General features: G+C 38.2%; 1 protein-coding gene across 5 annotated transcripts in view; it reads right to left on the reverse strand.

Annotated features, from left to right (window-relative positions):
- ATP11A (ATPase phospholipid transporting 11A) overlaps nucleotides 1-14,101 on the reverse strand; it is a 214,924-nt gene that overhangs the window by 36,235 nt on the left and 164,588 nt on the right. For all 5 annotated transcript variants that reach the window (XM_072621938.1, XM_072621939.1, XM_072621941.1 and 2 more), the window contains exons 14-17: nucleotides 13,380-13,543; nucleotides 11,012-11,083; nucleotides 8,366-8,439; nucleotides 6,865-6,968 (exon numbers count right to left, since the gene is read on the reverse strand). In XM_072621938.1, the coding sequence (XP_072478039.1) occupies nucleotides 6,865-6,968; nucleotides 8,366-8,439; nucleotides 11,012-11,083; nucleotides 13,380-13,543 (414 nt within the window). The remainder of the gene's footprint in view (nucleotides 1-6,864; nucleotides 6,969-8,365; nucleotides 8,440-11,011; nucleotides 11,084-13,379; nucleotides 13,544-14,101) is intronic.

Here is a 14,101-nt window from a genome sequence, read left to right on the forward strand (position 1 = left end):
AGACGTTGTCTGTTTCTAATTTCTATTCTATAGTCATAGTTATTTCCTTCAGGGTAAAAGAGAATGATCCTGAAAGTCTATATAGTCATTTGGAGTAAGATGTCAAGTTCTGGGTACCATATCTGAAAATGTCATTGCCAAGCTGGAACACATTCTGAGGAAGAGGATGAGGATGGTGAGGAATTTTGAGAGTACACCCTATGAAGAACAGTGAAAGGAAATGGGAATGTTTAGCCTAGAGAAGAAAATTCATAGAGGGTCCACAAAAGAAACATTTACAATCCTTAAAGGGTTCTCATATAGATGAAGGCTTAGAGCAAACTAGGACCAACAGGCAGAAGTTACTGGAAGAAAGATTCTACTGACCTAAGAAAAAAGTTCATAGTCATTGAAATGGCCCCTAAATGGAATGGGTTGGCTGGTGGTTGTCCTTTGTCTTGGAAGAGGACCAAAATGACATCACCATTGTAAAGGGAAATTTCAGTGTGTCCAACTGTGGCTGATCAGACCAATATGAGCTCGGAATGCTCTACCACAGGTTGGGCACAGATAGTTCAGGTGAATATTTGGGGTGGATATCCCAAATTTGTGCATCCTGTATTTACTTTGTGCTGTCTCAATTCTGCTTTGCTCAAAGAGCACAACACCTTTTCTTATGTGGGCATACCATGCTGAGCAGTCCTGTGCCAGTGTCTCCCATGTTGCAGTCAAATCCAAAGTTCTTGAGAGAGACCTTGAGAGTGTCCTTGTATCGTTTCTTCTGGCCACCATGTGATCACCTGCCCCATGCAAGTTTTCCATAAAATAGTCTTTTTGGCAAGCCTACATTTGGCATTCAAACAACGTGGCCAGCCCATCGGAGTTGCGCTCTCTGAAGCATAGTTTGAATACTTGGCAGTTCAGCACGAGCAAGGACTTCAGTGTCTGGTACCTTATCCTGCCAGCTGATCCTCAGAATCTTCCTAAGACAGTTCAAATGGAAGCGATTCAGTTTCCTGGCATGGCGCTGGGAGACTGTCCATGTTTCACAGGCATACAACAATGAGGTCAGCACAATGGCTCTGTGGACCTTCAGTTTGGTAGTCAGTCTAATACCTCTTTTCTCTCAAACTTTTCTTCGGAGCCCCTCAAATGCTGAGCTAGCTCTGGCAATGCATGTTAGGTAATGAGTTTCTGGTCTTCAGAGCATATGCTGAAAGAATGCCTTTGCAAGACTTTGGAATCTTAAATAGTGAGAGGTCTGGGGGCTGGAAGACATCTGAGATAGATTCCCTTCTAACTCTCCATCTTCCTAAATTTATGATTTCACAACTATTTGTCACCCCCAACTCTTCTCTTCTTCAGAACAAACATCTTTATTTCCTTCGGTTAAACATCCTACATGCCAGTATTTGTCAGAGGAAGGACTTGCATTCAGGTCTTTCTGACTCCCAGGGTGGCATTCTATCCACTATGTTAGACTGCCTCTCACTCTGAATATTAAACTTTTAATGATGAATCTTAACTGAAAGGCAGTTAAATAAAGTGGAGAAAGTAGTTGGCTTGGCATCTGGAAGAGCTGGTTTCAAGTCTCTCCCCACTCATTTACTAAATAACTGACCATGGCATCTGACCTAGCAGAGAGAGTGTTTCAATGACACCACAGATTCTTGATGCACTGAAGTGATGAAGCCAAAAATCCAATTAGCATCACATTGTTAATTGATACTGAGCATGCAGTCCACCAAAACCTGCAGGTTTCCCCCCAATATCACCCCCCCCCATAAGAATCACTATTTTGGCCTTGTCTCTTCCTATCTTTTCCTGGTGCCATCGATTTTTCTGGAATCTAAGCTCTGAAATTTACAAATATGACTATACTAGTTCTTTTCTAGTAACCATTTCCCAACAGTGGTCTGACTTTCACCGACTCAAGGCTGTAAAAGTCTCTGGATATTTATAGATTCACGGGATTCTGGAAGCATAAGGGACTTCAGAGGTCCAATGTGTATTTTTGGGCCTAATGGACCCTGTCATATCCTGCAAGACATCACTTAATCCATGCTAGCTTTTGAGGAAAGAAAAATAATGCTGCATTAAGAAAACGTCTAAGTCTATTTTAAAAGGCTTTGGAAGGATGTTATAGTTCTAGACTATCAGTAAAACAATCTGTTTCTTGTTACTTTTAGAAACTGTTATAAAACAAATGGTCTTTTGCCTTCCTCACAGAGATGTGTTATCAGATTTCTAGGAATTCTAAGTCTTATGGTAGAAACTCAAAGGAACAGGGACCTTTCTTTTCCCTTGTTACATGACTTTGATATATGGAATTCATCTTAAGAGATCTTTAATATCACACCAAGTTAGGTATAATAAAGGAAAATAGAAACATATTTCCTTCCAAGTTGCCACTTCTGCAAAAAGCACAAAAGAACAAGAACTCAGGAAATCTGTCATGGTGAATTTTGTGCCTGTAGCTTCTGTTACATAAGTATCTGCATTTGGGAATCTGGCATAATGTAATAACACTAGAAAAAGAATTAGCCAAGTTGAGGGCTTGGATTTTCTCAGACTCAGAAGCTGCTCCAAGAGAATACACTGGATTACTCTTTAAGTTCCATTAACTTCTCTGTACTTTATGAATGACCTCCCTCTCAAAGTAATAGGGGGTAATGCAGGGAGGAAAAAATAGGAACAGTATTCCTTCAAGCAGAAAGTATTTTAGCATGATTATCTCCAGTTTGTGTCATTGTGGGGAGAAAGATTTGATTATAAGTAACAAGATTATTCTGTAAAGAGGCTATTTTACCTTTCTCAGATGTTTTAAAAACCGTATAATGGTCACATCAAGTGAGGGAGGAATGAGTTTGGCCATTCATTTAATCAGAATAATAGCTAATATGTGTGCAGTTCTTTAAGGTTTGCAAAATACTTTTTATACAAATAATCTTCTTTGATCCTCAGAAAAACCCTGTAAGGTAGATGAGATTACCCCTATTTACAGATGCAGAGACAGAGATTTAGAGAGGTTAAGGTACTTGTACAAGGTCACAAAGTAAGAGTCTGAGGAAGGATTCCAACTTGGGTCTTCCTGACTCCATGACCAGGACTCTAGCCATTATCTGCTTCTACTTAAAAAACAATACATTTTGTTGATGCCCTTTCTCTCTATATAGTCATTTCTGAAAAAATGAAGAATACCCCACTTTAACCCTGCCTGGACTGAACCCTTCCCTATAATCAAGAAAAAAATGTTGAGCAAAAATAGCCAGGCTCGTATACTTCTGGCAAGTAACCTTCTAGAAGCTCTAGTGATCCCCTGACTCTCTGCCCTGAAGGAGGAATGTTTCATTATCTGTGCAACATTGGTTTTAATGGACTCCCCCAAAAGAACTGTCTCTCCAAAGGACAAAGGCAAGCTTATTATTTTTCCTTGGACTCCTGTCTACATTGTACCTGTCAAGGATAATTCTATCAATATTTATTCAAAAGTTCTTTACCATGCAAAATGGCTTACTTATGAACATACAGATGTGTTCAGTGCCAAGGATCCCTAATTCCATCAGTGTGAATAATTCCCCAGTCAACACTGATGGGCCACTCCCATCCCAAGCTTTATTAGACAATTTTACAAGTTACAATGACCTCTGATGGTGCATATTTGCATAACTGATAAGAAATCACTCTATTCACAGTCCACAAGTCTTATCAGTTCCCAGCAGAGCTGAGGTTATATAATAGTTATACAGTGTTGTATTTAAGGCAACTATTGGTTAGCCAATGAGGTTTGCCACAAGCTCAATAAGAATAAGCCCATATATGGGGGCAGCTAGATGGTAACCAGTTGTGCGATCCTGGGAAAGTCATTTAACCTCAACTGCCTTGGAGGGTGGAGAATAAGCCTATATGCGTATAGAATGAGACATATGATTTTTGGATATGACCAATGAGGCAATCTACCTTGCTTGACTATGTATACTTGGATTTTTTTCCCTTTTTTCAATAGGAGGCAAGAGGGTGAATATGAGAGAAAAAATGAATTATTGCTAACTGCAAATAAATAAATAAACAAATTAAAAACAAGTAAGAATGGGCCTGCACATCCCTTAAACAAGAGAAAACCTAGCAGCAAGGGGGACATGTGGGCTCCTTCCCCAAAGCTTTCCTAACAGTACTAAAAAGTCCTGAGAGGAAAGGAGAGCAGTCATGGTTTCCATCAGTTTTATGTCTACCTTTTCATAAGATCATAGAGTTAGAGCAGTGAGAGAGTTTCAAGGTCATTTGGTCGACTCTCTTCCTGTTACAACTGAGGAAACCAAAGTCAAGAAAAGTTAAGTGATGTGTTCAAGGTCCCCATGGGTAGCAGGATTTCAATGCATGGATTCTGACTCCAACTCCAGCATCTAGAGATGCTCCAGAGATACTAAAGGAGAATCTCCAGCCCATTCCCAATCCCCTAAGTAGAGGAGAGAGTGAGGTGGTGATTACTTAAAGAAGTCTTGAAAGAACTCAGCTTCAAAGAATTTGGGAAACAGAATCAGAAGTCCAAGAATTCAATAGAAGAATTCTTTGCAGATCAGTCTAGCAGAACCTTCTAAGTTTATTATTTGTGGGAGAACAGTGAAGAATCTTAGTACAAGTATTTAGACAGGGAAGACTTCCTTTCAAGCCACTTTTGTTCTGCATTAGCTCTAGAAACAACCTGCTATATATAGTGGGAAGAACACTGGACATGAAGTCCAGAGTCTTGGCTTGGGTTCTAGTCCTAAGTTTTATAATAACTAGCTTTGTGACCGTAGCTCTCTAAGCCCTTTTCAAACGTTAAATGAGGATTACTAATAATATATTTACTATATATCTCAGAGAACTGTTATGACGAAAAGTACCCTATAAACCTTAGAGGACATAAAAAATAGGATTTATTATTAAATTCGAAGTAGTCCAACAAGTTACTTTTAATGAAGCATTCTATTTGGCCACTGATACTAGCTGTGTGTGTGTGTGTGTGTGTGCGTGTGTGTGTGAGTATCACTTATATATAATTGTATATAAACTAGATATAGTTTAGTTTAATCTAATTTATAACTACTTTATAGAGTATTTTATAATTAAACTAGATATAAGCTAGTTATAAAATACTTTTATATGAGTGTGTATATATATATATATATATATATATAAAAATGGTGGCATAGTTATAGGAACCTAACTGACAGTTGGCCTGGTCTGTTCAACAGCAAAAATGGTACTGCCTCCACCTTGTGGCCTCAATGAGTAATGACTCTTGAACTGATGGGCCAATGAAGATTGGGTATGCTTAGGATTTTTGGACTTACAAATGCTACAATAAGCGTTAGTGGCAATGTGCCTTGGATAGAGGAAGATTCAACCTCTGCCAGTGACACTTACTAGCTCCATCCCAGACTCAGTATCAAAGGGGGCACTTCTGACTCCTACACTTTCATAGGAGTCAGAGCTCTATGGGAGGTTAATGATCACTTGGTCCAACTTACTCACTTTACAACTGAGGAAACCAAACCCTGGAGGAAGGAAATGACATGGCTAAGGCTACAGAGGAAGCAGGTAAGGAGTCTTCCAAATCCCCAAGCCACACTTCTTTCCACTGTACGGCCGGCCATTCCTCTTTAAGAAGCAATCCAACATCTGATACATGCCTCTCTTGCTCCTGTCTCTTCAAATCCTTTATTTCCTTCAGATTTCAGTTAAAGCACCACCTTCTCCATAAGGCTGTCCCCAGTTCCTCCAGCTGCCAGCGCGTCTGCTCTAACATTATCTTGCATTTATTTTTGTGCAAACTTATGTATGCATGTGTTATTTCCTCTGACAGAATATAAACTCCTTGAGGGTAAGAGTTGTTTCTCTTTTACCCTTGCATCCCCCAGTGCCCAGTAAAGGTGCCTGACCTAGAAAAGGTATTTGGTACCTGTTTGATGAATATGCATTATTGGATATAGGTGAACTTCTCACTGAGATTTTCCTGGTTAATATTTTCCTTTATAGCAATATTTTTTTTTATGTTCCATAGCACAACTGTCAATTTCTAAATCTGTAAGGCAAAGAGATCCCCACATTCACTGATGAAAAGGTATGAGATGAGATAGCTGTTGTGGATTGAAGAGTAGAAAAACAGGCCTTTGAAAAGAATTCCCTTACTCATGATGGAAAGAAGGATGTGACCACACACTCCTGAGCATAGAAGTCATTTGAAGAAGACAGATTCTCAGATAAAAACCATAAACCACCTGGGAGTTGGATGAGTCCCAAAACTGTCTTTGCTGGGATGAAGGTAGATGGCTCATGGATTAAGGAAGATAGAGATACAGGATATAGTGATTCTTCTACCCCAGCAAAAGATCATAAAAGAGAAAAGCCAGACTTTTGTGACAGGACAAACCAGCTTTTATGACATGCTAGTAGAGACTTAGTTATCTGTTAGGAAGTCGTCATCTACCCATTTTACTTAAAAACTGAAAGGAGAAAAAATACACGCAGAGATTGAAGAAAAAAGTGAACAAAATAGTATTCAGAAGAAGGTTCCAAGGTAAAAAACTCTATCCTGTTTTTAAAAACTAATTAATTTGAAACCCATTTAGAGGATTTCTTCACAGAGGGTTCAGATACCAGACAACCTGCATGTCATATATAAATAATGGGCAGAATGGTTCCTGTTAACCCCTTCCCCCAAATAACTAAATAACTATCTGCGCTGTATGATGAGTCTCCCCATTCTAAATTACCCATCTATCCTGGGGAATGTTTGAAATTTTTGGATTCCTTTATGACCAGGAGGGAAAAAAATTCCTTAAAGCAACTCAGCTCAGACCTCCAAAAGCCTAAGAATGCACACTCAAGGCGTTCTCTCACCACTGCGTTGTGCTCCACTCGGGATCGGATTTGGTCTACTTTGCCTTCTGTTACTCTGGGAAATATTGAAGAATCTGCTCCCTTGCAGAATAGGTAAATGTCCCCTAGAGAATAAGAAAACAAAGTATAATAACAGCCCTGGTCTTAAAATAGAATGTGCTTGTGTCTCTGTCCATATTTTATAAAATCAGTAAACCGCAGGGAAGAATCTGAATGGATAATTCCAACTATCCTCCTCAATAACAAAACAAGGTTCTACAACACCGTGATGGAATCATTCTGTAGACACTCTGAAAGAAACGACATATCAGGCCAGAGATAATGACAAAGGGCATTTCAATGGACTTCAACAGACTGGCTAACGTACAATCAACTTCTGCTTAGGTGCGGGAGTGAGAGACAGAGATAAATGAAATTCACAGATAATCCAGAATAAAAAAGAAAAAAAAAACATTTTAACTTCTAAACTTAAGGGAACAAGAAACAAAACCAACTCATCTGCATTTCAACTTCTGTCTCCTTTGCCTCTTTTCCCTAGTGGAGGGGCTGCTAATGGGCAGTGGAAAGACTTTGAGAAAGCAGGCAAAGAAAGGAGGAAAGGCGATGGGCACACTTATTAAGTAAAGGAGACAAGCACATGTTGAAAATTCAAAAGGTAGACATTTTTCAAAAACCAGAACAAAACATTTAGTTCTTACAGAGAATACTTTGAATATGCATTGAATAAGTTTATACTTTTACAATGAATGAGTTACAGCAGAATCCTCTGTAGAAAGAAACAAGGGGAAGGGACCACTCCTTCCAAATAATATTTGATTTTTTAAAGTCCAGGACAAGAAAAGAATTCGGTCATTCCTTTGAAGTGTGTTGCAATGAGATTTGATTTATATGTTTCATACAACTTTAAGCATTAATGGAGATGGGTAATATTAAAAAAACAAAAACAAAAAGACTGACCATACTGTGCTCATGCAAAGAAACATCTCTGTAAAATGTCAACTGATTAATGTGACTTCTTTGACTGATCACATTCAATGGTATTTTACAGAGACATTAACATTTGTATCTTGAATTTTTTCTGACTTGTTTTAAAGGTGACCATTTTAAATTTGACTTTTTAAAAAGAGAGAAAACAAAAGGACTGTAAAAATCCCAAGTAGAAAAAAAACTTCTAAGTTTTTAATATTATAAAATTTTTAAATATTCAGATTTATTAAAAATAATTAAATGAAAGTCAGAGATATGCAAGTATACTTGGAATATTAAGATTTTGAAGACAGGAGATTCCATTCATCATAAAATATTAAAAGTTTAAAACTAAATTTTTTTCAGGATTATAAAGTCAGTTTTCAAACAGGAGCTATGTCCATAGATCTTAAGAAGAATGAAAATTTAATCTTTACAGTCAAGAAAGGCATTAAATAGGTCCTATAGAACTCAATCATAAAAACAAAATTTCAACTTTTGTGTGACTTTAAATAAGGAAACAAGATCTTTCTACCTGTAGCAGATCTGACAATCACGCTCATTCTTCTCCTCACTGAATCAAAAGTCAAAATCTCTAATAATTCATACCTGAAGGGAAAAAAATGGGTGTGAATTAGCCCAGTTTATCATTTAATTATGTAATGGTTTAACATAAAACCAAAAATATTTAGCTCAATTCAAACAGTTAAGTGTCTATACTAGGGATGTTCAGTCATGTTCAACTCTTTGTGACTCCATAGACTATGTCCATGGACTTTGTGTTTTGGGGTTTTCTTGGCAAAGATACTGGAGTGCTTTGCCATTTCCTTCTCCAGTGTGTCCCCATTTTGTAGACAAGGAGTGTTAAGACAAATAGGTGTTAAATGAACGTGTCTGAGACAAGGTTTGAAGTCAGACCTTCCTGACTCCAGGTCCAGTGCTCTATCCATTGAGCCACCAAATTACCCTTGTACTTTTTTTTTGGTAAACTCCCTTTTCCAAATCAAATAGTCCCTGCCCTCAAGGAGTCTATATTTTACCTATAACATGTATACAAATAATTAAAGACAAAGTCACTTGAGAAGAAAGTTATCATTTAACAACTGGGGCAAGGAGCTTAGGATAGCACTGGATATTAGTACTGAAGGGATATCACCACTGAGAAGTGGCGTAAAGGAAGGAGGGTGCACCCTGTACTGGGGACAATTTGAGTGAGTATACAAAAGATGGGCATAGAATGTTGATCTCAGGGAATGATCAGGAGTCCCATTTGGCTGGAACAGAGAGAATGTGAAGAGTAATATGAAATGAGACAAGAAAGGTAATGTGAGGTCAGACTATCGAGAGCCTTATATACAAAGTGAAGGTGTCTGCGTTAAATAGTAAGTGTATTAAGTATTATTATGTACTGTATTAAAATCAAGTATAGAATCTGTTCCAACAGGTAAAGGTTTGCTTTTTTTTTTTTTTAACTCAGTGTTACATGTCACTATTACCTCCCTCTTACACTTGTGCCGATAAGATATGAAATTACAGTTTAATCAAAGGTTGGGAGCCTGGCTAGGAATTTGGGAAGAACCACTTCCCTGCTTGAACATAAACATTTTCTCCAAGAGAGGTGTTATTCAGAATTTAGGTTTTAAAGGTCCCTGTGTGCATATCTCTTCAATTCATTTACCTGCATTATGTGACATAGGCAATTATTCACCTACCCCCTCATATACCTGTTCTTTTGGTTTGTTTGTCTGCCATGGGACAGGATTACAAAGGATTGGTGGTAATTTACCTTAATCTCCGAAAACCAGGGGAGTTCTGATTGCCTATCTCCAAACCCTGCTTCTGGCACACAACAGCTATGTAACTAGAAGCAAATCACTTCAATTCTCGGTGCCTCAGGCGCTTCTCAGTGTTACACACAGTTGCCAACATCCATCAACAGAGGGAGTTTCCCCACATGGCTGAAATTCCAAGTCCAGACCACACCAAACCATATTTCTTCATTAAAAAGTTGTATTTTAAACATTTTAGGAGCATTTTAAAAAGCCTAGGTCCATGTAAAACCAGAACCTCTAATTGCTATTTTATAGCAATTACATGAATATTTTCTTTCTTTAGAGAACAGAATTTCTATCATTAGCTTAGTTGGTTTTTAACCCAGCTGGTTTTCCTTGAAATCCTATGTTTTATTATATGCATTTTAACACATTCTGAGTAGTCTTTAGGCTTCACCAGACTTCCAAAGGGGTCCCCAAAAGGTGATTCCCCTCTCCCCCCAAAATGGTTAAGCATCTCTTTAGAGTTAGATGGGTTTTTACAAGTCATCTAGTGCAACCCACAATGACCAGCCTGAGATCCCAACTTAGCTCATGGAGCTCAGAGTCTAACTCAGTCCTCTGTCTCTAAATCTAGTGTCTTCTTCCCAGGGTACAACACTGCTTTCAATTCATAATTCTCTCTCCCCTGTGTGCTCAAATTGAATAAAACAGTTAAAATGTTTCAATGAAAACTTAAAGAACTTTTTTTTTCAATGGTGAGGAGTTTGGGAGAGGGAGGAGGTATGGGTGGGAATAAGGGTAGGGCAGGATTCTAAACATTCCTAAAACAGAAATCTGACCAGATGATCTCATGCCCAACTGCGAAGTTTTCAATGGCAATTTTAATACTTTAAAATATAAAATCCCTAGCTTGGCATTTCAGGCTCTTCACAATCTGACTCTTACACACCTTTCTAGTCTGATTTCATGCTGCTTCTCCTCATGCCTTTCCATTCCAGTTCAACTCCTTGCTATGGAGTGGTTCCCTCCAGATGACATATCTTTGCATAGATGGTCCCCTATCTCTGGACTGCAGCGTCTCCTTGCCTCTGCTCTTTGGAATCCCCAACTTGCTTGCTACACAAAGCCTTTACTGATTCCTCCAGCAGTGAATCCTCTTTCCCTCCTGAAATTATTCTAGATTGTTCTGTATTTAATTATCTGTGTACTTGCTGTATCCCCCTAAACAATGTAAATTCCTTGAAGGCAGGATCCTTGTACGGCTGCCCCATCTAGGGCAATGCCTTGCATAAAGTGGTTGCTTAATAATTGTTGGTGGAACTGAAATTGAACAACTGTTGTCAGACTCACAAAAAACATCTGTTTTCACCCCTTTATTCATCTTCTCCATTTGAATGTATACTCACCTCTCAATATCATTGTCTCGATTTAATAGCTCCATGTAATTGTCTTTCAGCCTTAGGTATGTGAAACCAAGCCTAAAAATAGTAAAAGGAGAAATTCAAGGATTACAGAAGAACTTCAGAATTTATAAGTAACAGAAAATGAGTCCTGCTGTTCTCTGGGGACAATTAAGAAACCTCTGAGGAGGTTTACTTTTCAAATGGAAAGAATTTAGAAAAACCTGAGGTTATATCCTGCCTAATAATGTTTAAATATATGAAACCACTCCTTGTTCTTTCCCCTTTAGCATATCCCCAAATTCACCAGTATTACACAATATCTTTAGTAATGCTCTTACCACCTCATCTCCTACGGTAAAGATGATATGTCTGATAAAGCAGAAGTCACTTTGGATTGATTACCTCTCTCTCTCTCTTTTTTTTTTTTTTGCAAATCTTTCTTCCTTGTTCTTGAATTCTTTTTGAATAGAATGTCAGAACGTAGCAATCATTTAGTTCATTCTCAAGTCAAAAGAGGCTCATGTCACAAGGTTAGTTAACAGTAGAGTCAGAGAAAAGATGCAACTTGGCTCCAAGTTCCAGGCACATTGCTCTCTGTTAGATTGCTGGACTTGTCTCCCTTCTTCCTTTGTCTATTTTGTTCAGTTGTTGTGGTCATATCTGAGACTTTGTGGCTCCATTTGGGTTTTTTTTGGCAAATATACTGGAGTGGTTTGCCATTTCCTTCTGCAGTTCATTTTACAGATGAGGAAACTGAGGCAAACAGGGTGAAATGACTTGCCCAGGGGCACACAGTTAGTAAGTGTCTGAACTCAGATGTCCTTGACTCTGGGCCTAGTGCCAATTACACCTCTTGGATGCCCTTTCTTTGGACTGGCACTAATTTGCATGGCTGAAATATATTTAGTTTCCTATCTGGAAATCCATTTCCTTAACCTTGCTTTGAGCATGTTCAGTTAAGTTTAGGTGTGAATTTCTAATATTTCTAATAAATTCCAATAAGTGATCCAATTCACATACCTACTGTTTCACTTAGGTGAAACTTAGGTGGCGCAGTAGATAGAGTACCAGGTTTGGAGTCAGGAAGACTGATCTTGATGAGTTCAAATCTGGCCCCAGACACTTACTATCTGTGTGACCCTGGGCAAGTCACTTAACCCTGTTTACCTCAGTTCCTCATCTGTTAAAAAAAAAAAGTGAGTTGGAGAAGAAAATCTCAAAATGGAATCACAAGGAGTCAGATACGACTGAAAAACAATGTTTCACTTTAAACCAATGAGAATTCCTTCTAACCCAGTCAGTAATACAAAATGATACTGTGAAATAAGATGACATAAAGTCGCTCTTTGCAATTATTCTGTCATTAGGGTCAATAGATACACATGGGAGGGGGAAGTAACATTTTTAATATATTATTAAATAAAATAATAAAACGAAAATAAAAATCAAGTGTTATTGTCTGAGAAAATCTAAGAATCATTTCTACGTGCCTTATCTAGTCTGAAAAATATGCCAAATACTAGAGAAATAGTGAGTCTTCCACAAAGTCCTAATCTGATGCCTTATCGGGACAGGACTCAGCATTTCTGAAAGCCAAGCTAATGCTAAGCTCTGGTACGCCTACAGGTCAGAAGGGCTAGAAGTACTGTGTATCTGTTACATGAGGAACAAGTAGTAACAAAGTTTTTGGATACAATTACCAACAAAGATTGTCTACCAAGGTGTGAGGGGTCGTGAGTTGGCATGACAAAGAAGAATCACGGTACCCTGCCAGTGTGCCTGCTTAACTCCCCATGAAGCATTTTGAAATGAATAAGTATATAGCTTGCATGAAGGCCACTTGAGGTAGGGGAAACAGCAGTGGGAAAGGGAATCAAGAGATCTGAAATCTAGTTGTCAATCAAGTCAAGGAAGGTCCTTTCCTTTCTCCCAGCCTCAGCTCCCTCAGGTACAAAACAAGTGTTTAAATTATAAAGTCTCCCAGATCCCTTCCAATTTGAGAATTCTATACTTATCCTCTGCCTTCCATTTTGAAGGGGTCCTATGGGACACCTAGTCTGCAGAGACACAAAGGTCATGTCATTTAAGGGAAGTCCTTGAAGAATAATGTAGGATTCTTATTAGATGCTGAAGGCAATTTTCTCCATTGGAACCCATTTCCAAAATCATAATGAAAGTCCATGGAAGAACATTTTCTTACACACAATAATTTAGGAATATATTCAAGGTTGGGGTCTTAAGTAGAATTCTGGGATCTTAAAGTTGGATGGAACCTTTGAGGTCATCTAGTGTAATGTTTTCCCTAAAGCAGGAATCCTTTGAACAAAATCCTTATGCTTTCAAATCAAAAAATGATGCCATCTGTACTTACCTTTGAACACCTTCAACTAACGCCACTTCATCTGGTGATGACGAAATATATATGCAAGATCTTGATGAATCGGGTGATTTTTTGGCTCCATCTACAAAACCATCATCCTTCACCTGAACTGTGTGGCAAAGACAGAGAGCCCGAAAAAACAGCTCTTCTCTTTCCTATCAAAATGTAAGACAGACAATAAAATACAATCCAAACCTATAGTCAGTTTTCAAATCAAAGGAAGGCAGCCAAATGTGAGAAAGAACAAGGGACAATTCTTTATGAAGTAATGAACACCAAAACTCATGCTTAGTTTTTAATAGCGATAAGGTAGAATTTAATTGTTTGGTTTTTTTTTTTCTTTTTAGATATCTTAACAATCATTTGTATGGAGATGAACAGATTAGAGAACTTTGATTGCCGTTACGGCTGGTTTAGCTAAACTCTTTCTTTTTTTTATTCCTTAGCATGAAGGATGGCTTTCTGGGATGGAGAAGAGACAGATGCTAAATTGTGAAATAAAGGATATATAAACACATAAGGTCACTGGAAATTTAAAGACAAAAAAACCTAGAACTTCTGCAAAAGACGAGTTTACCTCTGATATTTTCAAGAAATGAAGATAGTTGTCCTTGCGAAGGCTTACATATACATGGGAGAGTGACTAAGAAGAAAAAGGACGATTTAAGAAGACCTTTCTCAAGGTCTCTAAGGAATGCCAGCACACATCTGTT

Source organism: Notamacropus eugenii, chromosome 6, assembly GCF_028372415.1.
Source record: "Notamacropus eugenii isolate mMacEug1 chromosome 6, mMacEug1.pri_v2, whole genome shotgun sequence".
NCBI lineage: Eukaryota > Metazoa > Chordata > Mammalia > Diprotodontia > Macropodidae > Notamacropus > Notamacropus eugenii.